Source organism: Triturus cristatus, chromosome 4_2 (genome assembly GCF_964204655.1).
Source record: "Triturus cristatus chromosome 4_2, aTriCri1.1, whole genome shotgun sequence".
NCBI classification, from domain to species: Eukaryota; Metazoa; Chordata; class Amphibia; order Caudata; family Salamandridae; genus Triturus; species Triturus cristatus.
The window spans coordinates 758,514,016-758,538,057 of record NC_140586.1 but is presented as its reverse complement, the minus strand read 5'-3'; the positions used below and the strand labels follow the sequence as shown (position 1 = coordinate 758,538,057).

The 24,042-nt window shown below is 44.4% G+C and overlaps 1 protein-coding gene across 2 annotated transcripts in view; it reads right to left on the bottom strand.

The window, feature by feature from the left end:
* BEND5 (BEN domain containing 5) overlaps nucleotides 1-24,042 on the bottom strand; it is a 125,788-nt gene that overhangs the window by 2,561 nt on the left and 99,185 nt on the right. Inside the window, exons 6-7 of one of the 2 annotated variants that reach the window (XM_085602662.1) lie at nucleotides 4,294-4,397; nucleotides 3,615-3,828 (exon numbers count right to left, since the gene is read on the bottom strand). In XM_085602662.1, the coding sequence (XP_085458788.1) occupies nucleotides 3,615-3,828; nucleotides 4,294-4,397 (318 nt within the window). Of the gene's footprint in view, nucleotides 1-3,614; nucleotides 3,829-4,293; nucleotides 4,398-22,555; nucleotides 22,717-24,042 lie in introns of both variants that reach the window. The other variant, XM_085602661.1, reaches the window with a different exon arrangement.

Sequence of the window (24,042 nt, the reverse complement as noted above, 5' to 3'; positions counted from 1 at the left end):
TACCAAAGCGAAAGAAGACATTTAAATTAAAAAGTGTGGACAGTGATAAACTGCAGGAGAAAAGACAAAAATGTGTGCCATAGAAACAGTAAAGAGAAAAGACAGACACAAAAGAATTAAATATGTTCATTTAGACAACACTACATAACACCCTAAGTCACGTGAGATGACCTTTGTTAAAACCAGCAAGCAAAACTCTAGTATAGTTTGCTGCTCTGCCACAATACAAATTGTCAAAAAGCTCAAAAACCATTAGTCAGGTAAATATCTGAGGCTTTGATAACAACAAGCACGGTTGAGCCAGGCACAGAAAACCAAGAATAGCTTTTGAATTTAGTAAGCCAGCAATATGAATGAACTTCAATAAGCACCACAAGGCCTACACAGCTTGAAAATTTTCTCACAAAAAGCAATACAAACTCAATGCTGCAGTGAGGTAAATGCTCTTAAGCTGACATCCCACAATTAATAAACTGGGCTAAAAGTGCTTCCTTATGGACCTAAAGGAATTGTAGATCAAAGGTAATGTAGGAGAGTAGGTTCTGCTATCCTATGGTCACCCCAAATTTTTGCTTTTTGCTTCACTGGTTTTTGACATATTGAGGCTGTGGGCCTGCTAATCGGACCCCCAGCCTGCTGTTCTCTCTGCTAAATTGACACTATGCACTTTAGGTGCATGACCCATTGGAACTGGATCACCCTGTGAGCCCCTGTACTAGTGTACCCTAGGTACTCAGGGCATTGGTGTATCTGAGGCCTACCAGCGGATGGAGCATGTATTGTGCCACCCCTGGCCTGGCCTAGCAATTTGACACAACTGGCTGATCACTCAGTAAGTTGGTGTATCCACCTCTTACTTTGGTGTAGTATGCCTATACCTAACCTTAAATGGGACACATGTTAACCTATAAGTCACTCCTATGGCAGGCCTTAACAATCCTGAAGGCAGAGTGCTTGGTTCCATGTGAGATGGTGCTCTGGCATGAGCTGAGCCTGTCTGCAGTGGTCGGAACAACTTCCTTCTACCGTTTCCAGATATCGCCATACCATATACTCTGAAGTGCATTATGAACCTCGCGGTTAAATGCTATCTTTGGTTTGGCTTTATCAAAACATGTCGAGTAAGGTGTCATACGAATTGGAATACTAACCCCTCACCAATTCTGGCGACGGAGTTAGCATTCCACCCTCCTAGGGGGACACGACATGTACAGAACCTGAAACCCGGGTAAAATCAGACAGAGCCTCAGCTCCACAAAATGGACGCTGCCACCACAGACACAAGTCTGCCCTCCTGCTGCTGGGAGTCCTTCCAGCTTGGGAGACGTGGACAAAGGGTTTCCTGCCAGGGGAGGTGCGAGCACCACCCCAGACAGGATTTTGTGTATTGGTCAGGTAGGGCTTGAAAAGAAACAGACATGCCTGAGGCTCACAAGGAGCCTCGGTGCATATGCCAGTTCAATCCGGTCCTGGGGCACACCAGCCCCAGACCTGGGGCGAGCTGGACAAAGGATTGGGGGTGTAACCACCCCCCTTCCTGGTCCCACCCTTAGGGAGGGACCTAGCAGGTAGTCCGGCCCCTAGAATCCGCTTAAAGGTAGGAGCTGTGTCCTAAGACTTCAGACATCCTGGAATCAACTTACAACTAAGAAGAAGACGGGAACTTCGACGTTCTGCTGCACAGAAGACTGAAGGAAATCTCCCCTATGGTCAGGGAGTGACCATCTTGCTAACGCAAGCACCAACCAGCGAATCGACGTCTGCTTTGCCGCCGCCTCCCGCCGGAGACCGAGCCCAGAGACCGACAAGAACTGGACCTCCAGACCTCTCACAGCCCGATCCACAGTCCCTGCAAAGAAGGAACCCGTGGAGGCATCGAGACACGTGGAGCCAGCCATCTTGGAAGACATTTGACAAGCTGCAAGCGCGACACCAGAGGCTCCCTCCAAGTTGTGCTTTGGGTCCTGAGAAGCCCAACATCCGAGCAGCATCTGCACCAAAGGTGAGCCCTCCAGCATCTCCACGATCTGCGTGGGGCCCCTCTGCACTTCGCGACTCGACGCGCCTAACCGGTCCCTGGCCCGTTGGCTAGTGGCCATCTTGGCGAACCTTTTTGAAAACTACAACGCTGGTCTGGTTGCTCCAGACTGGCCCCTGCTTCCCTCCAAAGGAGCAGCCCCTCTGACCTTGCTGGTCAGAGCTAACAGCTTTCTTCGATTCCTGCGACTCGTGCTTTTGTCAAGGCTTGTTTGCTTCTTCTGAGTCGCCGACACCGCCGACAGCGAGAGCCTGCGTGGGACAGCTCGTGAACCGACTCCTGGACGTCGTCGACCTTCAGGGACCACGTGGCTGCAGAGACAAGCTACACCTCTTCACCTGTTTGCACCCGACATCGCCTGGTACCTACCTGGTGCCACGCCGGTCACTGGCTAGTGACTGTGAACACTGTCCCCTCTGCTTACAGGTCTTCTACACTTCCGATCCACCCTTGGATCCACCGCATCTCTTCTGGAACGACCGCCTGCAGCATCTTTGTCGTCAGGCTCCATTCAACCGATAGACGAAACCCGACGCACTTCGAGACCTATGCACCTGCTTCCTGTGGGTGAGGTAAGGCTGGCACTCCGGTGCACAAGTGTAGAGTAACATCTCTAATGTCTAGGTTTGAAGTCTTGAATTCGTAGTCCCACCAGAAGACCCTTCTAGCAGTAACTTTTGAACAATTACGCACCCATTGAAAACCTATGGGAGCCCGCGTGTAACTTTCCTCACTGCACACGCGACCCGTGGACCTCCTGGTCACCCACTAAAGTTAGCTCCTTGTAGGCCCAGCGATTCTAGAGGCCCTAGGCCTTCTCCCTTTCCTGTTCGTGGTACTTATACCACTATTTTAGTATATGGTTTGAGCGGCCACCAGGGCCTATCCATATAAAGTGCAACTTCTGTATATTGTGATACTTTCCTGTTTAACGATTTGTGCTCCTGTGCTCATAAAGAGTCTAGGGGATACTTTGAGTAATAAATACATATATATTTTGAATATATATCTGTGTGGTGTCCTTTCATTGGTATAAAGGGGGGTTACATATGGTAAAACAGCTTGCTTTACATGCCTAAACGAGTTTAGCCTCAAAGACTGCTTAGCCTACGCTACCACTAGGGCAGCTGGTCCGAAAAGGTTGACTTACAACCACACCATAAGGGTTGCTTGGCATGGTACAAGGTGGTCACTTTAATTAGTGATCATCATATACCAGGCCAACTTCTCACAGGTAAGTGCACAGTAGCATCAAATTCGCTTTCACTACTGCTTGTTTGCAATGCGTGGGCAAGTTGGAGAATATAAAGCTAGGGTTTTCTATGCCATGATTGCTAGAATAGCGTGTACCAAGTATTACCAAAACCGAATGGATTTTAGACGTAAAACTGATAACAGGAGAAACATGTTCTACAATGCACCTTCGGACGGGTTTCTATGTGAAGCCTTCCAGATGTATACATAACCAATAGCATGACTAACCCTCACCTCAAGAACTGCCAGGGATCCCTGGTGAACAGTGCACATGCATGCTAAGTGAACACTTCTAGAGCTCCTCACTCTGATCAAAACCTACCTCTGATCAGGCTTAACTTGTGAGGCGAGAGCGGAGGTTTGGGAACTGCGTCTTTTCTTTTAATTGTGGCAACCCCTGTGACGCTTCGTGTTTTCAGAACATCGATGCCCCAGATCATGACAGCTAGATTTTTGGTAAACTTTGAATCTCCTGGGGTGGTTTGCAGTTGGTGCCATTTCTCCTCATCCACCCAGATTCCATTGCCAAGATGGACCTATAAAAATAAAAATTCACACCGTAGTTAACTGATTAAAAGTTGAACGTGGTTTCTACAACAACGAATCGCACTGCTGCACCCTTTGAAAGAAACACATTTATCAATCTATCCCTTGAAATGCCTACAGGTGATCTATGGTAGAAGAATGTTCTATAAAGTTTTCAATATAGCTCTATATAAATTTTAAAAAATTACAAATAGTACTTTCGTTACAAGTGTTAATTCTGCCCTTCCGCCACATATAGATTCCATTACTAGACACAGTCCCAAGAGAGCATAATGCATTCAGAATAACAGATAAACAAATTCTGCATCATAACCTAAAAATAATGAAAGTAAAACAATAACATTTACGTTATTTGTGAAGATGCTGTTTAGTAAACACTATAAAACTATTATTTTCAAAATTGTGAGGCATGTTGATCTTAGCCAGTGCTATTATCTCTTCGAAAAATGAAAAACCTGCTGATGTTTATCCCAAGTCTTTTCTCGAGCCACTACCCTCACTGTGGAAAATGTCTTCTTCACATTAGAACGGTTGCAGTTTTGATTGTTGCACGTTATTTCTGAAATGGTTAGAAAGTTACGAGTTATTAAAAAAATTAGCCCTCTTTTTAAGTCCGACATGGAGACTGTTCTAAACTCATGATACAAATAAATACATATATGCAACTATATAAACAAGAGCCTTCGGTCATCCCTCTTCATCCACTGGTCCAATCAAACGTCATTCCCATTTGGCTTCTGCCCAACACAGCAGAACCCATGGGGAAATGAGTTTGCCCACTTCAGGCTCTGGATCTTTTCACTGTGAATGAAACATTTTGCTTAAACACATGTGCACGTCAGTCTAAACTGTAGCCCACTTCCTTTTGCTTCAGTTTCATGTTTTTATTCAATTATTTTTTGTAATATGTCATTTTTATCTAATTCTTTTTGCCAAAGATATGAGCACATATGAACTCTCCTTTAGACATTGACATGCTTATTTTGAATTGCTTTTATACGTTTAATGCATAATTTATTTCTGCAAAAAAAAAAAAATGCAGGCTAGCCAAGACAAACCTATTGGCCTTGCTAATATTTGTGTAGATATAGAGTAAAGTGGTAGGAAACCTACATTTACTGGATGCAGAGGGAAGGGAATACTCTAGGTAATTAAGGAAAAGGTAAAGCCAGGGATGGCGAGTATAGAAGTTGATTGGATGGGAAGTGAAACATACTCCCACAAACTGTTCTGACTGGAGAAGGACGAGATGGTGCATGCCTTTCCGTAAACAAATATAACCTTTATTTATGGAAATAACGAGGTGGAATGTTGGGAATACACGAGGTGGCACTTTTTAAAGAAATATATATATAAGTTCCACGTTTATTCTTAAGAAATGAGGATAGAGCCACCAGACAACAGAGAGTAATATAAACTGCCTAACACAGAACGTTAACAAAGGATTGAGCCCATATAGCCTAATCCAAGGAAGTATTTTAAGAAACTAGACCTCTGACCTCAAAATCACACACCCTCCTCAGAGAAACACACAACTAAGTAAAGGGAAGAGAAAGGAGAAACAAACAAGAAAAATACATAACCCCAGAAATTAATCAAAGTGAACAACTGTGGAAAATACAAATTGCTAAATTATTTTCTGATCATAGAATTAAAATTCCAAATATGACAATCTCCTAAATTCAGAGCTCCATGGAATAAGAACCACTTTCAGCAGTTTACTGAACTTAAATATATCATGCTGAATCATAGGTGGTTTCATGACAACTTCCTAACAGTTACAGCAGCATTGCTTTCTGCACATTACAGATCCCTTTCCTCTTCCTTTTTTCAATTTGTTACTTCCTCAAATCAGTACTCCCAGCAACACCACTCTGTCCACTTCCTATCTCTACACCACCGAAACACACACCCCATGACCCACAAGGGACACACTATCGAATAAGGCCTTCCTCCTCAGAAAGTATCAAAAGAAGCTACCCAAGTTATGACATGTGGGAACAGCTTCCACTCTCTTCGAAATTTTAGTTTTCGGTCTTTTACCCCACCTTTTGACATCTGTATGTAGTAATGAATTTACCGATTATCCCATTGGTTTAGGTGTGACACAGGGTGTGCCTCTTATGCCTTTTTCCTTAAGGAAAGCTTCCATATCTTTGAAGGTCAACTAGACACCGTTGTGTGTCAGTAGACCCTTTTGATTACTTTCCCTACAAATGGCTCCTCTAATAATGTAATTATCGCACATGTAGTTACCTCATTTGCAATAGCTATCTTTGGCCACCTGGAGAACATGTCCATCATCAGCCGCGTGTATATAGGTAAAGATGGCAGTGGAACGAGAATGTTCCAGGTAATTTCTTCCCATCGTTCTGTGAGAATCTCCTTTCACACAATGGGAGGAATCCAAACATTCTTAATCTTATCACCCTGATTACACTTCATTTTCCGCTCAACTTAATAATCTATTCTCGGCAAACAATGATTGCCTCTCAACCAAAAGGGTAGTCTTGCAAACCTCAAGGCGCCCCACATGACTTCGATCATTAAAATATACCCTCAAGGTATCTGGTGGTACCAATCTGCACAAAACACCAGTCCTTGGCGCTGCCATATGATTTCTCCTTATGACCACAGCCCATCTAGCCTTTCTCATCTCAACCTTCTCACAAACCTCTGTGAGAACCAAACTCTTTTCCGAATGCCTCAAACCGTTCCCTATCCAAGATGCAATCATCCATAACATTGTGATAAACCGAAAATTAAGTCAGATATTTAGACTCTTCACTCAAGCTACATTGGTGGTATCACGACATGAGATCAAGAGTGGTAAAGTATTTGGTCCCAATCAGCATACCTACCATCTCAGATATTTTGGGCAATGGGACTTTATCCTTATCCACTCAATTTTATGCAAAGCTCGATATCACCGTATGCATATTGAGCTACTACCATTGGTGCCAACCACTATATTGCTTCAACATATGCTTTAATCCCTCATATATATATAGCAAACAAATCTGTCTTAACAGCATTCCTAACACAGTGAGTGTTCCTCACCTTGCCAGCAGAAGGCACAGATCCGTTCTTGAGTTTAATGAGCAGTGCATAATACTACAAGCATCCACCCTCCTCTTACAAAAAACAGCAGGAACTGTATTTTCAATAAGCTTTCTACAGAACAGATACTGTTGACTTGAACCTGTGGAGTGGCTTTGGGTTTGAGAGACATGCCTGATAAATCTTTATGAGGGCAGCTTGGACTCTGCAATACTGCACAATCTATGGGAGGAGAGAAAAATGTTAAAAAGTAATAAAAAGGTCAAATTGAGCAATGGAACTCCTTCTGGGCAAAGCTGCTGTACAATATCAAGACAAACAACTATGCAAACTTCTGGCGGACTGTAAATGGAGTTGGCAGATATCTTCTAAACGTGGCTTCCTCCAACATCTCAGAGCCAACCTGGAATCAATTCCTGCTTGATCACTTCACTCGGGCGATACAGTTGGATCAACCTAGCACACAGGCAGATGACCAAGTGCATGCAAAAACCCTGCCAAAACAGCCAACAGGAAGTGACCGAAAATCAACTTGGTGCACTGTCACCACAAGTACAGTTCAGAAGCAAATTTCAAAAGGCCACAGAGAGGGGGTGCCAGGCCCTAATGAAATGCCACCTGCCCTCTACAAGGATGGCCCAACATTCTGGGCTCCACAGTTAACACCGCTTTTTCCACCATCTTGCAGCATCATACCCCTCTTCATGGCAGGGCTCGATCATCGCACCAATTTTCAAGGGCAGAGACAAAGGGGTCCCTGAGATCTATCGCCTGATAGCTCTACTAGACAATGATGCCAAATAATTTGCACAGGTGTTACTGGAAGAGATATAGCATTGAGCTGAGGTTACTACCATCATTCCACCAAACTAAACTGGTTTCACCAAGAATACAGGGACCTCAGTTAACTTATTAACCGACCTGGCAAACTGAGGGAGGCTCTGGTGGAAACTGGCCAATCTAAACATCCCGGATGGCCAACTAAGGGACCTGGAACTATTGCATACAGATACTTGGGTCAGAATAAAAATTGGAGATGGCTCTTGTTTATCTAGGCCAATCAAAACTAGGCACGGCCTGAAGCAGGGTTGCGTCCTTGCTCCAAAATTACTTAATCTGTTTCTATTGGATCTTACTTCCACACTTAATGCAGGCAACTCTCACCCGGCCAAACTAGTGAGCTTTCAGCTTTCAAATCTTTTGTATGTGGGTGACCTAGTCCTGATTAGCAGACTGAATGTTGGCTTGCACGCTTCCTCGATGCAACCTTGGCCTACTCCTCAAGTAATGGACCGACAATTAACAGAAAGAAAAACAAAATCTTAGCAGTCCAAGGCACTAGATCTCACAAGCCTATGTGGTTTCTGGACCAAGAAAAATTAGGGTTGACAAAAAGTTATAAGTATATTAGAGTCTACTTCAATGAGAATGGGAGGTGCAGTGAATAGCTAGAAGAAATCAGAAAGAAGGGCAACCCTCCGGCCTTCAGCCTCAGGCCTCATTACACAAAACTGAAAGGCACAACGTTCACACCGATTCTGCAGGTGGCCAAAGAAAAGGTTCTTCCAACTTTGAGCTATGGAAGCAAGGCACTTAGGGGCGAGCCGGTGCAATACTGGACAAAATGATACTTAAGGTGTATAGGTCAATCTTCCAGCTACCCTCTCACTTATCTCCGGCCCAGATTAGGCTGGAGTTTTGTATTGTTAAACAGTCACTTTCCCGGAATTCGGCCTTTACAATGTGCTGCCATAAACTAAAACTTGCAAAGAAAGGCTCCCTTGGCCACTACCTCTGGTCCGAATTGGAAGCAAAGCACAGCTCCCCGGCATGGATTTATCTGTCAGAGGCCTTGAATATTCTTGGTTTAACTAGCGCTTAGGACTTACCCATAGGCCACCTGGAGTTTAAAAACCTGGCAAAAGCAAACACACAATTGTCATTGCTTGAGGACTAGGACTGCCTGTCTCGACACAAGCATGGTTGGATGACTCTTCATAGTTATAGCAGGCTGAAACCACAGGGCTACTTAAGTGAATCATATAGTTATTGGATCAACGTACAGTTCCTGAAATACAGACTGGGGATACTATTGATTCTAAGTCACTATGCCCTATGGAAAAGACTAGAAGCTCAAGACAACTGTCTGCTACGGGACCAGGGCCAAGAAGATATTATCCATATATTCTGCTTGTGTACCTCTCGTATGGAGGATCGGCGGGAGCTCCCACTTAGAATATGGAATGACCGAGATATAAGGTCCTGCAGGGAAGCAGTGATGGTCTACTTTGAACCATCGGACATCAGGTTAAACTGTGCAGTGGCGAAATTCCTGAGAGATTAGGGAAAAGGTAGAGGCCAGGGTCCCAGCAGACAAAGGGGAAGGGGGTGACCAGCTTACACATAGCGCAAACATAGCTTAAACACAGGTCTAATTATTACATCTGTACAATAGACCAGCGGGGCGGCAGACCTTGAATCATCAGTAATCCTCCCAAGCCTGTACCACTCAACACAAGGGGATTGCATGATCAAGGATGTTGTCAGTAAAACCTTTAAAGTAACAGGCAGCTGTTCCCGGATGCTGTACTTTATACCACCCCTTACCTTACACCGGTATACAGGCATCAGTCATTTTTTAAAACCTAGAGCATTTAAATTGCTGCACTTGCAGGGTGCTGTCCCTGGATGCTGCACTTAACCTCCGCTCCTTATCCCATACCTGTATACAGGCATTACTAGCATGATATGGCACTAAGAAACCTCAACTGCTGTACTTGCACTTTACATCAATAACGTCCATTGCACCTTACTTACCCTGTCCTCATACACTGTACTTAACTTCTGCCCCTTTTCTTATACCTGTATACATGCATTACTAGCCAGAAAAAGTACTGAGGCACCTAATCTTCTGCACTTGACATCAATAACGTCCATTGCAACTTATTAGCCACACTCGCACCTTTATACTTACAAAGACTATAACAATCCCTAGTAGATTATGTCTATGGTGTGTTGGGGAAGGGCGGGTACGCTCAGGAAATGTGCTTCACCTCACAGGCTTATTATATTTATATATCCCTGCTGCCAAGCCACTTGGCACACAAAGCCGTGGGGCCAATTCACTTCAAGCTACAGGGCAGGAAGAGAGCCCTCTTTCTTAAATTGGTCTTCAAAGGCTTGGTCAAGAGGGCTTTATGCTTTTTAGTGAAGTGATGGCACCATTTGCAAGTTTTAAGTACTTTCAATGTATTTTATTGTGTACTATATTGAAAAGTTTATAACAATCGAGAAAGCGAGTTATAGTTACTGTACAGCGCGAGTTATAGTTACTTGAGGTAACTATAACTAGTCTCTGCCCCCTGGTTTACGGAGGATTTAGCCCACGCTCGTAGGCAATGTAAAGCTGCTGAGCGGGCGTGGAGAGTCCAGTATGAGCCTGAAGCCAAACAACGCTATAAAATCATGATGAAGTACTACCACGATCTTATCTTACAGGGCAAGAAATGTTACTTCGCTAAAAGGATTGAAGACGCAGCTAACTCCTGTAAGGAGATTTTTTCAATTGTACGTGAATTTACCAGCCCCCGGACAACCTCTACTCAGGGTGCCCCGGTGGAGACCTGGGCTAACACTATTGCCAATTTCTTCACCACCAAAATCAGGCTAATTCAGGATTCTTTCCCGTCGAGAGCGTTAGATGATTTATCTACGATGCCGACGGATACAGTCTTCCGGTCTCCTCCTGGCCCAGCTTTGCTAGACTTTCCTCCCCTTCCGGTTGCCGCATCCTTAGCTTTGATGAGGAACCTTAAATCAGGCTCACCATTAGATCCGTGTCCAGCAAAATTCTTAGCGAAAATGGCAGATGTCATTAATCCCATAGCTAATCCTATCCTCAATCTATCCCTGAGTCAGGGTTTTCTGCCCCAGGCCTGGAAGCAAGCCATGGTCATCCCCCTGATCAAGAAGCCCAATCTTGATCCAGAGGCGCCTTCTAATTATAGGCCAATCTCGCTCCTTCCAGCACTGACCAAGATCCTGGAGAAACACGTGCACAGCGTGCTTTCTAACTTCCTGGAGTCTAATGAGTTACTTCATGAATCCCAATCGGGCTTTCGTTCCAACTTAAGCACCGAGACGGCGCTCCTGGAAGTCTCGGAGATCGTGAAGGAGGTGCTGGACACAGGAGGCAGGGTGATGTTAGTCATGTTAGACCTGTCGGCGGCGTTTGACACCGTCCCCCACGAGGATCTCCTCACTAGACTTCATAACATCGGTCTAGGGGGGACGGTGCTCAACTGGTTTCGTTCCTTTCTGGCCAACCGCCGGCAGACGGTCTGGGTCCCACCCGGGTCCGCCGAGATGCCGCCATTGGGAGTCGGAGTGCCTCAGGGCTCTGTACTGAGCCCCACTCTATTTAACATCCTTATGACCCCTCTGGCGACACTGGCGGAGTCCTATGGGGCCCGGATCGTCTCTTATGCTGACGACACCCAGCTTCTATTCACCTGTCGTAAGAGCGAAGAGTTCGATGGAGAAAGGATCTGCGAGTGCCTTGGGGCTGTCTTTAGCTGGTTTTCACACAACAGCCTCAAATGCAACTCGGACAAATCCGAAATACTATTCTTCGGATGCCCATCAGAACCAGATTGGCAGGGTTGGTGGCCTGCTGACATGTTCCCTCCCACTCAGTCCTCTAAGTGGGCTAAGAACCTGGGGGTTAAAATTGACAACGAGCTCTCGCTCAAATCCCAGGTTTCCACTCTTACGGGAACATGCTTTGGGATACTCAGAATGTTGCGCAAGTTCTTTCCCCTTCTCTCGGAGGAACATCGGAGGATCACTGTTCAGGCACTCATAGGGTCCAGATTGGACTATGCAAATGTCCTATATCTGGGTCTGCCTGAATACCTCCTCCAGCGTTTGCAGGTTACTCAGAACGCTGCTGCTCGTGCAATTTTTGGCCTGCACCGCCGCACCAGTGCCTCCAATCTCCTCGTATCCCTTCACTGGCTTCCGGTGCGGAAGAGGATACTTTTCAAGGCCATGACTCTCGCCCATAAGGCCTTGCATGGCAATGGTGCCAAATATCTTCAGAGGAGGCTGGACTTCTATCGACCTGTACGATCCCTCAGGTCAGAAGCTTTGGCTTTGGCTCGGGTGCCACGCATCAAAAGGGCTCGGCTAGGCGGCCGGTCCTTTAGCTTTCTTGCTCCGCAGCTATGGAATTCCTTACCGGTGTCCTTGCGAAACACCGCTAACCTGCTTGCCTTCAGAAAAGACTTAAAAACCTGGCTGTTCACTGGATAATCTGCCCCCTCTTTAGGCCCCTGCTCTTTCTACTGTTATGTTTTCCAGCTCTTTCTTTGGTCTGGAGCACAAAAGCGCCGGGACACTCCTTTGGAGTAGCCGTTGCGCTATAAAAGTCCCATTTAACATAACATAACATAACATTTCTGTGGTTTTCAGACTTTAAAACAGTACACTGTTACGGAACATTTCACCTAACAATAACATTATTCTAGCCTTTGCTTTTTCAGGGATTTTGTAGGTTTATTTTAAGGTAAAGTAATTTTCAATTAGCAGACGCAAATCCAACTCCCTGCCTCGCACAGCCAAAGGTTGGCTGCAGGGCCTAACCCTATGGCAGGCCCTGCGGGTAAGCCCCCTGCATGCGGCCAACTGCCTGCATGTGGGCAACCCCACGCTATGCACAGTTATTGGCAATGCGCAGGGGTGGGGTTGGCCACAAAGGATGGCTTGTGGCCAACCCCGTAAAGTCAGCCAACCCCACTCCGCGCTGGCCCTTCGACCGTGCATGGCACGGGGTTAGCCACAGGACCCTGTTTGCACCCCCCTCCGCATGCAGCCAACCCCATGCTGCACAGAGCTCAGCCATGCGTGGTTGGCCACAATGGCTTGCCTGTGACCAGACCCTGTGGCCAACTCCTGAAAGGCAGCCAACAACACACTGCATACAGCCTTCGGCATAACAAAACCGCAATATACACCATGTGTAACAAATCTGTTAAGGCTACGAGGGGGAATACATACTGATTTCCTGAAATTGTTCCGTCTTTTTCTCTGAAAACCGGGCTGCTCTGTGCCTCCTATGCGGCATAACAACTCAGGATAAGGCACTCAATGACTGAGCATTCAAGTTGCAATTACAACTTAGCAGCAGGGAAGCTTGAACGCTTGCACCCTCTTGAAAACTCTTTAATAAATATGTTAAACAGAAAGACATACATAGACTAATCATTATTATATTTAATTACATCCATAATTATAGATGGTGCAATTAGGGAAAATTACTTCTGAAAATAATTCTACAAGTGTCCCATCACAAGGATGGAGAGATGGATCTATCTTACAAAGGATGTCTTTTCTTCAATTTTCCGTGGCTAATAAAGCTTCCTCCTTGACAATAAACATTTCGAAAGGCTTAATGGTAGCTGCTCAGATGCCTTGAAACATTTTGCACATTCCCACAAACCAATACTACAGTTTATATTACAGATCATATTAGGGAAACATTAGAGTACTACATAAACATGCAGAGCAGCCTGGCCCCAATGTAACTAGTTGTAGAATAGGGGACTGAGCAAACAGACTTAACACCTAATGATCTGGTGCAAAAAGGAATGAAAGAGATCGTGACGCTACTGATAACAATTGTAATGCAAATATTGGCCTTAGCTATTTTATGCCAGTAGAACAAATACTAAGAAAGAAATGCCAGCCCGTAGCTAACCTTAGCGTTGGAAGATGTGTATGGCCAATCGTCATGGAACTGTAACACACCACATAATTAAATAAAACAACTGGGGCAATTGCAAATCACTGCACATATCATTGTAACCTCCGTAGCAATACCAATTTTAATGATCAAGCTGGGCTGCAGGAAGCAGTAGAGGGAGTCGATCCTCGGCCCTCCCTCAGCTGCAGTATGCCATCTGGAGGTCACTCGTTGGGTCACAAAACACACAAGTTGATAGTTCAAATGCACTCAGTTAAAAGAGTCTATTGTCCTTTTCTTTCAAAATATCTTCTTCGTTGTTTATCACAGAAAACATTGGTTTCTCTTTCAATTTTGCTCGTAATTATTTGTACAGAAACTTGCAGTCAAAGCGTTTCGTTCAATTTTGAAGTTGTTCAGGGCTTACTGTGTGCAAACTCACCCTTGGTAATAGGTAGTTAAGTAAAGTGTTTGATTTAACCTTGGGGCTATAAGATGTCACCATGGTCAAGTAACCTCGGGCAATTGTGAATACATCCACAGCGATGGATTTTAAATACACGTATTCAATGCCGTATCTTTTCAGCTTCACAACATCTCGAAGTGATCTACAACTGCATCATGAAGCGAGATATTAGACCTCGGCAACCCCATTTGATCTCGGTTGGTAAAGAAGGGCTAACGAAAGCCGGTTTCGTGTCATTCCAAACAAATTTCATCATTAACATCTGGATCTACAACAAGAACATTTTATCACCTGGGTTTGACAAGGCCTGAAGCAGGAACAGAAGTCTGGGAAGGATATTCCCCTTGATGGTATTCGTACAATCTATGCAAGATATATACAACTTCCTCCAGGCTTCCAAGATCTCTATATCCTACTAAGCAACCAGGGATAGCTTGTAACAAACCGGTCTATGATATTAGGGGCTATCCTTATACCCAGATACTTAATGTGCCTTTCACCGAACTTAAACGGGTATATGCCCTTCACAAACTCCTCGCCTTCCCAGTAAGAAGAGAACCTCTAATTTGTTACAATTAATTTTATAGCCTGACACGCTTTAAACACTTCAAATTGTGTGATTACTTCAGTCGAGTAAGCCTCAACTGAACCTAAAGGGAGTAGGCTATTGTCTGCAAATAAATGGATTTTATATTCAGTTACTCCAAATTTAATCCCCTTGATGACTGGCTGATCTGACGCACCATGGGCTTAATGACCAAGGCACAGATAAAGGGAGACTAAGGGCACCCTGTATCTCCATACAAGTTTAAAGGATAGGAGAGATGACCATTAGGAGCTTTCCATGCTGTAGGACTGGCATTGTTGTCAGATACCATTTCAATGAAATTCAGGCCAAATTCCATGTTCATGAAAACAAAGTGTAAAAAGGATCGGTCCACTCAGTTGCAGGTCTTTTCTGAGTTCAAGGACAGCCATATGGCTAGCAAGTGCTTTTGAATGACCTTTTCGACCAAGTGGACCATTCATGCACGCTGTGTGTGCCCACCTCTGTCGGGCAAAGACGCACTTCTGCCATCTGAATAGGAGTTTCTAACTCCTCAATTTGTTTGCACATTAGGAATGGAAGTTGGTTGGTAATGATCAACCACCAAAGGTTCTACAGGAAGACTTGCCGGCAAGGTGGGAAAAAGTGTTTTTTTTTACAGGATAACGGATCTTTTGGCAGAGGACCATATAGCATCTTTCGAAACAGTCGGGGAAAGATTTAACATCGGTCATCAGGATTTCTTCAAATTTTTGCAACTAAGGGACTTTCTTCATAAAAAAGCGGGCAGAGCCACTGGCTTTTCAAAGGTATCCCTGATCGAATTATTAATAAGGTCCTCTGCCACTTCCATCTCACAACTGTATAACTGTATGCTGGAAGGGGCGTCGGACGATATGGATAAGCATGGGCAGAAATGGAATGGCAGGCTAGGGGTCCAGGACTCTCGCTTCTTGCAATCATTATAGATGGGCAACTCCATATTATGTTCTGCAAACTTGTGGGCACAACATTTTAAAACCCTCTTTGACCTGTACATCACGCCCGCAAAAATAGCGAAGTGGGGAGGAGTGTAAGGGGCTCAGTGCTTCAGGTGGAAGACACACGGTGCTGATCTGGTTCATATTTTCGTTACATGCCCAAATATTGAGCCTATTGGTCGAGAAATATCTGGCTTTTTGCAGCATGTACTGAAAGAGGAAGTCCCGCTGTCGCCACAGCTCATGCTATTAGGTGTTACTGAACAAAACGGGAAACTCGGGGATGAGCTTATGTTTATAGCAATGTCGCTTCAGCCTGACTAGACCCTTCTCCCCTGACTTTTCAGCAGTGGAAAGGTTGTTTCCTTCACATATTCAATTTGGAAAAAGCACTCTATGACTGGAAAGGTAGAAAGAGCAGGATTAAAGGGAAGAGGATCTGGGGGCCATTAATTGCCTGGACGGCTCAACTTGCCCTGGTAGAATGAACACTGAGGCGACGCCTAATTATGTTTTTTCTGTTTGTATATTAAATCTTGTGATGAATAGAAAAAATAAAGGAATGGAAGGTGGAGATTGTCACCATACCGCTCCTGCTCGGAGGTTGTGTAGTTACCTATCGCATACAGGGCAGTATAGAATGTCTTTAACGCATTCAACAATTCTTCCTCTGTTGATAACCATCTGTCTGAATCAGAATAAATCTCCCTCACATATTCCCTTTCCTCTTAACGTTTTTGCTTATGGTGTGCCTACATTGCCCTGGCCACAAATGCTTGTTTTTTTCAGGTGAAGCAAAGGCAGTTCTGCCCTTTATGTACATAAGATTCTCAACTAATTTACAATGTAGCCTTGTAGTAGGATGGGACTTAAACTCCTCCTCTACCTCTTGTAGTTCCTGGTCATTTAAGGTGAACCATTGTGGCTATGCACTTTCCTCTTGTTACATCCAATACCCCATAAGTGTATACCTCTGTCCACTCATTTAGGAAAAAGAACCCATAATTTGTTTGATAATTTCTTCTTTGAAGACTGCATTCCTTAGTAGGGAATGCTGTATACTCTTTATCACAATAGAGAGCGAGAGACCCTGATAAAGTCTTATCTCATATAAGCAACTGCTGTTGCTTGAATTTCCTAAAGGATATCAAGCCTTTCCCGGAGGAGAAAAAAGGCTGTAAGCCTGGTCCCCAAGTAGTATATAGATGTCCCTTGTCTGAACTTCGGGCGATGGGTTATCCAAAGATATTGGAATAGACGCCTCACTCACTTATCGTGACATGCTTCATCATAGGCGTCTATCCACACCCAGGTGAGATGGTACTACCTGGGCGGACTCAACCTAAGATGTAATGGGAGTTCTTATATAAAGCAGAAGCTGTTCATGCAGGGAACCGGATGAGTGATCATAAAGGTACCTCCAGGTATACATGTTTAGGGCCGCGCTCTGAGCCCACGTGGGTCTGGGGCCTTATTCAGGGCTAGTTATCTACTGTTAAGTGTCCCTGCTAGTGAGAGGTACACAAATTTCATGCACTAAAGTGAGGCCTAATGCGCTCACCTGTCTTCACTGTGTCATAGGGTTTTCTAGGTAAAGGAACAGAAACAAAACTGGGTCATCAAACCTAAGCAAGTATTGATCTATACCTCAGGTACCCTCCTAATAAACTTATCGTTTGGGTATACCTGGAGGTATTTTTATAATCACTCATCTGGTTCCCAGCATGACCAGTTTCTGCTTTATATAAGAACTACCATTACATCTTTGGTTGAGTCCGTACCATCTCACCTGGGTGTGGATAGACGCTTATGATGAAGCATGTCATGATAAGGGAGTGAGGCGTCTAGTCCAATACCTTTGATATCCCATAGACCGAAGTTCAGACAAGGGACATCTATATACTACTTAGGGACCAGGCTTACTGCCTTTTTTCTCCTCCGGGAAATGCTGTATACTCCCCATGCCCAACCCATGTGTTAATTTGAAGTTCTATATTCACTGGGGCAATGCGCCAATGGCTATGGCTATGGCTGTCGCCTTAGGGATTTAGTCACTGCTCAGCAATACACAATCTATTTGTGAATGCCATTGGTGGACCTGGAAATAATATGAACATTCTCTGACCATTCCATGCTTCTCCCTTCATAAATCTCTCAAGCCCATCTCCTTCAGGCTTTCTTAGGGCCTTAGAACCACTTATCCCATTCTCTTGCTTTCCTATATGTTTGCGGATCGCACACCAAGGGCCTTAGAAAATATAACTAGTTGTCCCACTCTCTGTGCTTCCAAATCGGTCTGTGGATCGCATACCAGATTAAAGTCCTATGGGAGGTGGTTATTGTCATTATTTATTCCTCTTATAAGGTTAAAAATATTCCTGTACTGAAGCACAAATAGCTGAGACTGTTGCTTGGCAGTCCAACAATGTACCAATTAGGATTAAATATCAGCTTCTTTGTAAGGCTGCACCTAATTTATGGATAATTAAAGGTTTTCACAAATAAAGACTGCTACTCTGCTGTTTTTTAGTTGTGTTGGTTCTGTCTCATATGAGGAGTCTGCTGAAAGCAAATTATTTTGGATGCTCAGATCTCAACCATTTCCAGATTGCATATCATTTTAAAGGACTTTTCAGACATTTGACATCCAGAGATACAATTGCTACCAGTAGAGAACACTGGGAAATATTTCAGCTCAAGCATTTTGGAGTACTCCATCCTAAAGCTCTAAACTGTCTTTGTCTAACCTCAATCATGTAAACCGCTCCCCTTAACCGTAAACGTTGGTTTCCTGTGTAAGAATCATTTGAGCATTACGAGAAACTAACAAACACAAGTCAATGAATCAGACTTGGGATCCAGGGGGCCTCATATAACCTATTCACAAACTAACACATCAACCAGGATTACAGCCCCTAGCCTCTCTGATCACCAAATCTCAAAGGTAGGACCACTCCCCTCCCTGGTAGTTTAGCACAAAGCAGTCAGGCTTAACTTAGAGGCAATGTGTAAAGTATTTGCTCAGAACTCAAACAGTAATAAAGTAAAAAAAAACACAACACAAGAAAAATCACAAACCAATTTTTAAAAAAAAGTATTTAATAAAATAACACCAAGATGAAGAAAAATAGAATAAGTTTGAATTAAAAATAGCACCAAAAAGCACCAACCGCAGGTATATGGTTGCGCTAGATCGGGTAAGAGTCACAAGTTAAGACCAACTGTGATGGTGCGTTGGTCAGATGCATGGACCAGGTACATCCCGGTGGAAAGTTTTATGGAGAAATAGTGGTCATCAACGTGTAATCTGCCGGCAAGCTGCATCCAAAGCGGGGTTCGATGACGGCAGGTTGCTAAAGAGCAGGGTAACAGTGCGGTTGTCGATAAAGATAAGAAAGCTCCGATTGTGCAAAGTCTATTCCCAGGAAGGCCTGGAAGTCGATGGGCTTCTGCTCCGTTGCTGCCTAGGCTTTACTCATACTGTGTCTGGGTGAAGAGTCAGTTCTTCAGTTTCTTTCACAATTCCAGAACTGAGGAAGTAGCTCTGATGTGCAGGGGCAGGTCAAGAGTATTTAGGAGCTAGGTTGAGAAGGCATGACACTGGCTCTAGTTTTGCGTATGCATGGGATGTGTGCTAGTAGGAGTCCGGCTGGGAGAAGGTGTCTGAAGTCGATGCAGTTGTTGAGGTAGATTGTGCAGGGCTTTGTATGAGTGTGTGTGTGTGAGGAATCTGAAGAATGCGTGTTTGTGAACAAGGGGCTGGTGCAGGACTTTGAGATGCAGGCGATGTGGGTGAGAACAGCAGGTGAGTGTGAGTTTGGCTGCTGGGTTTTGAATGGTCTGAAGTCTTCTGGTCAGTTGGGTATTGATTCCAACATATAACGTGTTGATGTAGTCCTGCTTGCTGGTGATGACGGTCTGGGTGACTGTAAGATCCTCATGCAGCTGGAAAGGAAGACGCAGGACACGAGGAATTGGGAACCAGGTTCAGGTTTAATCTAAGAAGAAGGAAGACCCATCCAGGCCACAGCCATTCAGGATAACAACTCACTAGTATTTCAAATAACAGCATTCTACTCAGGACACTAAGAACATAGGTAACCATGGCACCGCAGCACCATGACATCATAGACTTGGGAGTCTCAGATGCCACAGTGACGGTCTCTGCTTAAGATTACAACTCCCTTTTTGTCTGTGTTGAGTTTGAGACAGCTGGTTGTCATCTGAAGACTTTGAAAAATGCACGAGGTGAAGTTGGTCTGGGTGTTTGGTGTATTGTCAGGGAGGAAGAGGATGAGTTGGGTGTCATCTGCATAGGAGGCAAAGTTGATTCTTTGGGTGCGGATGATGGTGGCGAGTGTGGTCATGTAGCCGTTGAACAGTATGGGGATGAGCGATGAATCCGCGGAGGACGCAGGCGGCAGGTGAGGTGAAGGGAGTCACATTAAAAAGATCCCACAGGGCAAGAGACCTTGTACAGTGGTTTCATGGAGGCTTTGAATGAGGATATGGTGGGTGGCAGTGTTGAAGGTGGCAGAAAGAGAAAGGTCCTGGAGGATGAGGGCAGCAGTGTCTCCTCTGTCCAGGATTAGTCAAATATCATCAGTGACTGCTGTGAAGATGGTCTCGGCACTATGGTTGCACCTGAATACAAATTGGGTGACGTTGATGAAGTAGTTGCAGGTTAGATGTCACCTAGCTGTTTTTTGATTATTTTCAAAGACTTTTGTCAGGTATGATAGCAGGGACATAGGTCAGTAGTTGGCTACAATATGTGGGTTTGCTGAAGGTTTCTTATGAGGGGAGTAGTATGGCATGCTTCCAAGCGACTGAGAAGGTGGCTATGTTGATCGAGTTGTTCAGTATTGGGGTTAGGATGGAGCTGTTTGGGTCCAATACTTTGTTGAAGCTGTGCTGCGTGCAGGGCTCCAAGCTCAGTTCAGAATGTATGGACTGCATGACTGATGTAGTTTCTTCATTCGCGATGGCGAGCTAGGTAGTCAAGGTTGTTTCTGAGGGGTTGGTCTTGATAGCCAAGAGAGATGCAAGGGTGGTAGTGTACGGCATGGGTTTGAAGTTTTAAAAAAAATATATCTTTATTGATTTTCTATAAAAAAAAAGCTATACTGCATTTGGCATCGATAAAAGATACACATTTGACAGTTTTTATTAAGCAAATGATAGTTAGAATATAATACTAGTATTCAGTGCATGAAGGTACCGTTGCCATATTTTTCTAGTTCGCCAGTTGTCATCATCTGGCAAAGTCATGGCTTGGGTTTAAAGTTATTGTAGATATTGCTAATCTTGCTTCTGAAAAGGAAGGACAGATGGAGATGTACATCACAATGCCCCAAAATTTCCTTGGTGCTATTGATCCTTTTTTCGATATACAGTCGGCAAGAGCAGCTGTTTTGGTGGCTCTGATTTGTTGACAGTATCGTCTGAGGACTGACCTGTAAGCACTGTTATCTGTGTCTACATGGCTCTGCCTTCCTCTCCATTCGAGCTGCGTGCAGTGGCATTTGGTGGCTCTCAGGACTTCTGTATACAAACTTGCTTGTAGACTGGTAGGGTGTGGTGTGTGGGGGCGGGGGTTAAGGGATCATGTGTGTTGGATGAGAAGGAATGTGTGGGGGCGCTTAGTATGTGTCAGGTGGGAGCATACGATGAGTGCAGGTGACACAGGAAACACCCCTTCAACGTTGGTCAGTGAGGCACGCCTGGGAGTTGCGCCGTGGCATCAGCGTGGGGGTAGTGGTTGGTGGATGACTAAAGAATCTGGTGCTGGTCTGGGGCGAGGTGCGGATGGGTGCAAATGGGTTTGACCTTCGAGCAGCAGCTGTATGTCCAGGGGGACTGCCATTAAGTAGGAGCAGGATGGATAGAAGCTAAAGGAGTGAGAGGCAGGGCTGGAGAGCACAAGGAAGAACAAAGCAGAGGCAGGACAAAAACTGCAGCAGGGGAAAAGACTGTAAAGGGGGCCAAAGAGCAGGAAAAAAAAAGGAGATGAGAGTGACAGAAGCCGTTGAAGGACTGAAACATGAAAGAAAAAGAGCAAATGGCGCAGAGAGCAAGAGGCCACAGAGGCAATGGAAAAGCGGCAAAGAATGAGTGCCAAAGAACAGAAGAAGAGGCAATAGTGAGAAAGTCAAGAGAATGAGTGAGAAGGTTAACAGGAGGCTGGAATGAGTGAGAAGGCAAAGAAAGGGCAAAGCAAAAGATAAAGCGGCAAAAGACCTGAGAGCAAAATGCTGAGAGTGGCAAAGACAGGAGAACAAGGAGCAAAAAGGAGATCCAGTGGCAGTAGAGCAGAGAGAGTGGAGGAGCAAGAGAGGGGAAGTGAGAGTGGAGAAGGGAGAGAGGGGAAGTGAGAGTGGAGAAGGGAGAGAGGGGAAGTGAGAGTGGAGGAGCGAGAGAGAGATGAAGAGAGAAAGAGAGGCAAAGAGAGAGAGAGGGTCTTTTTGTTTTTTTGGAGCTGGGTCCAAAACGTCTGGGCCTGGTCGAGGGACTGGACACAGGTATGTGCATAGGCGCAAGAAGGGGCTAAGCGGAGCCAGCTTAAACATATTTGCATGTGCATTACTGGGAATAGCATGGAACAACTTCACAAATCCTTCTGTGAATTCCTGACATATGTAAATTAAGCCATTTTCCACCATAAACATATGAAAGCGTGAAAATGCCTTCATTAATAAGGACCCAAGTTTCTAAAGCTCACAAGCTTACACTGGATAAACTCATTCACTGGTTGAAGGAGAAGAAAAAACATTAGGAATAGCATCATACCATAGTATGACATACTATTAGTTCTGACCATCTGTGAAGAAATACCTTGCAGTATCAAAACTTATATGTCAACACTTGCAAAGAAACTATGGACAGTTGTGTATGGTGGTTTGGGTTTAATTACAAATAGTACCTTCCCATTCCGTAGAATGTACTTGTCAGTAACAGGAAACGTTGCAAAGGGGACAGGAGGACAGTAGGTTGACGTATTTGCCTCCTCACTGAACGTCTTCGATAATTCAGGCCTTGAACTGTGGAATTCTGATCTTACTCTTTCCAGCTCAAGTGCAGGATCTAGGTAGTTACAAAATGTATGTGTTACAACAAAGAATACAAAAAAATAGGTGCTCACTTTAGGTGTGCTAGAAATTATAGAAAGGTGTTAACACTTGGAGTCAAAAAAGCAAATTCTCTGCTTAACAAAATGTACTACTTCTAGATGACATCCTAGTCTGTTTTGCTACTTAATCTACTGATGGATAGTTTTTAACTTTATTTGTGGCTAGCAGTCCAAATTCAACTAATGTGTAGTCTTCAAGACAGCCAAGAGGCATACTAACTTAGAAAAGAATACATTTGTTTGTTCTTGCCTTCTCGTGAACCAACTATCTGTTTTTACCTTGGGGCTACCGAAGACTTCTCTACTACCAACAAAAAACAAAGTACAGCTGAAAATTCACTACTGGCTGAACCACCAATGCCTGGACAGAATGCATTGTGTTCCATATTGCTGTGCCCAGTGTTTATGTGGATACATATGCATATATATATATATATAGAATGCCTAAGAAGAGCAACCACATCCTAGACCTTAGCTAAGACTATGGCAAGGTAACACTTGATCGTGGCACTATCAAGAGATTTAAAAGCGGGCAATATCAACAAATGCAAGATTGGCCAACATGGCATATTATGAAACGGCATAAGGGTGCTTGAGAAGAAAAAAAATACTACTGAAATATAATTAGGTTACGTCGTTGGGGTGTCCTTACTTTACTTTGTGATCCGCTGCCTGCTACACCTCATTTAATATAAAAGGGAATCAGAGTTCCCTCAGCGTTGGGATATTGATCCAATGATGAGGCCTGCTTCTAGACCTCCGCGTGACAGCACAGAGCAATTGAGACATTCTGTGCAACCTGCTATAGGGCCTATGGCTATGTGGCAGGAACAGCCTCGGGCAAACACAAGAGAACTAATTTGAGAAGCGCGACAATAGCATTAACTTTAGGCATCAAACAGTACACACTTATTCCCTTCTCTGGCGGAAAGGTCGGTGTGATCACCACTTATGAACTTACGCCACAGCATTTCCTCTTGTTCTTCAAAGAACTTCGAAAGAAACTATGAAGAAGGTAATGTGCTGGAAGATCTGAGTTCCGAAGTGCACTCTCCCACCTCTGGGGTAACCTCATGATAGAGTAATGAGCGCTCTGTGACCAGCAAAGGCCTCTGGGAGCTACTAAGAACGAGCTGCACATATACTGCCTTATCCGTTTGAAGGCAAACATACTTTGTACTTTAAAAGAGCATGCAATCAGCTTAGAATACTTAAATCTGTCATTGACTAAATTATCTATAAACCTATAAAGAATGTACAATTTTTACAAATACTCCTCC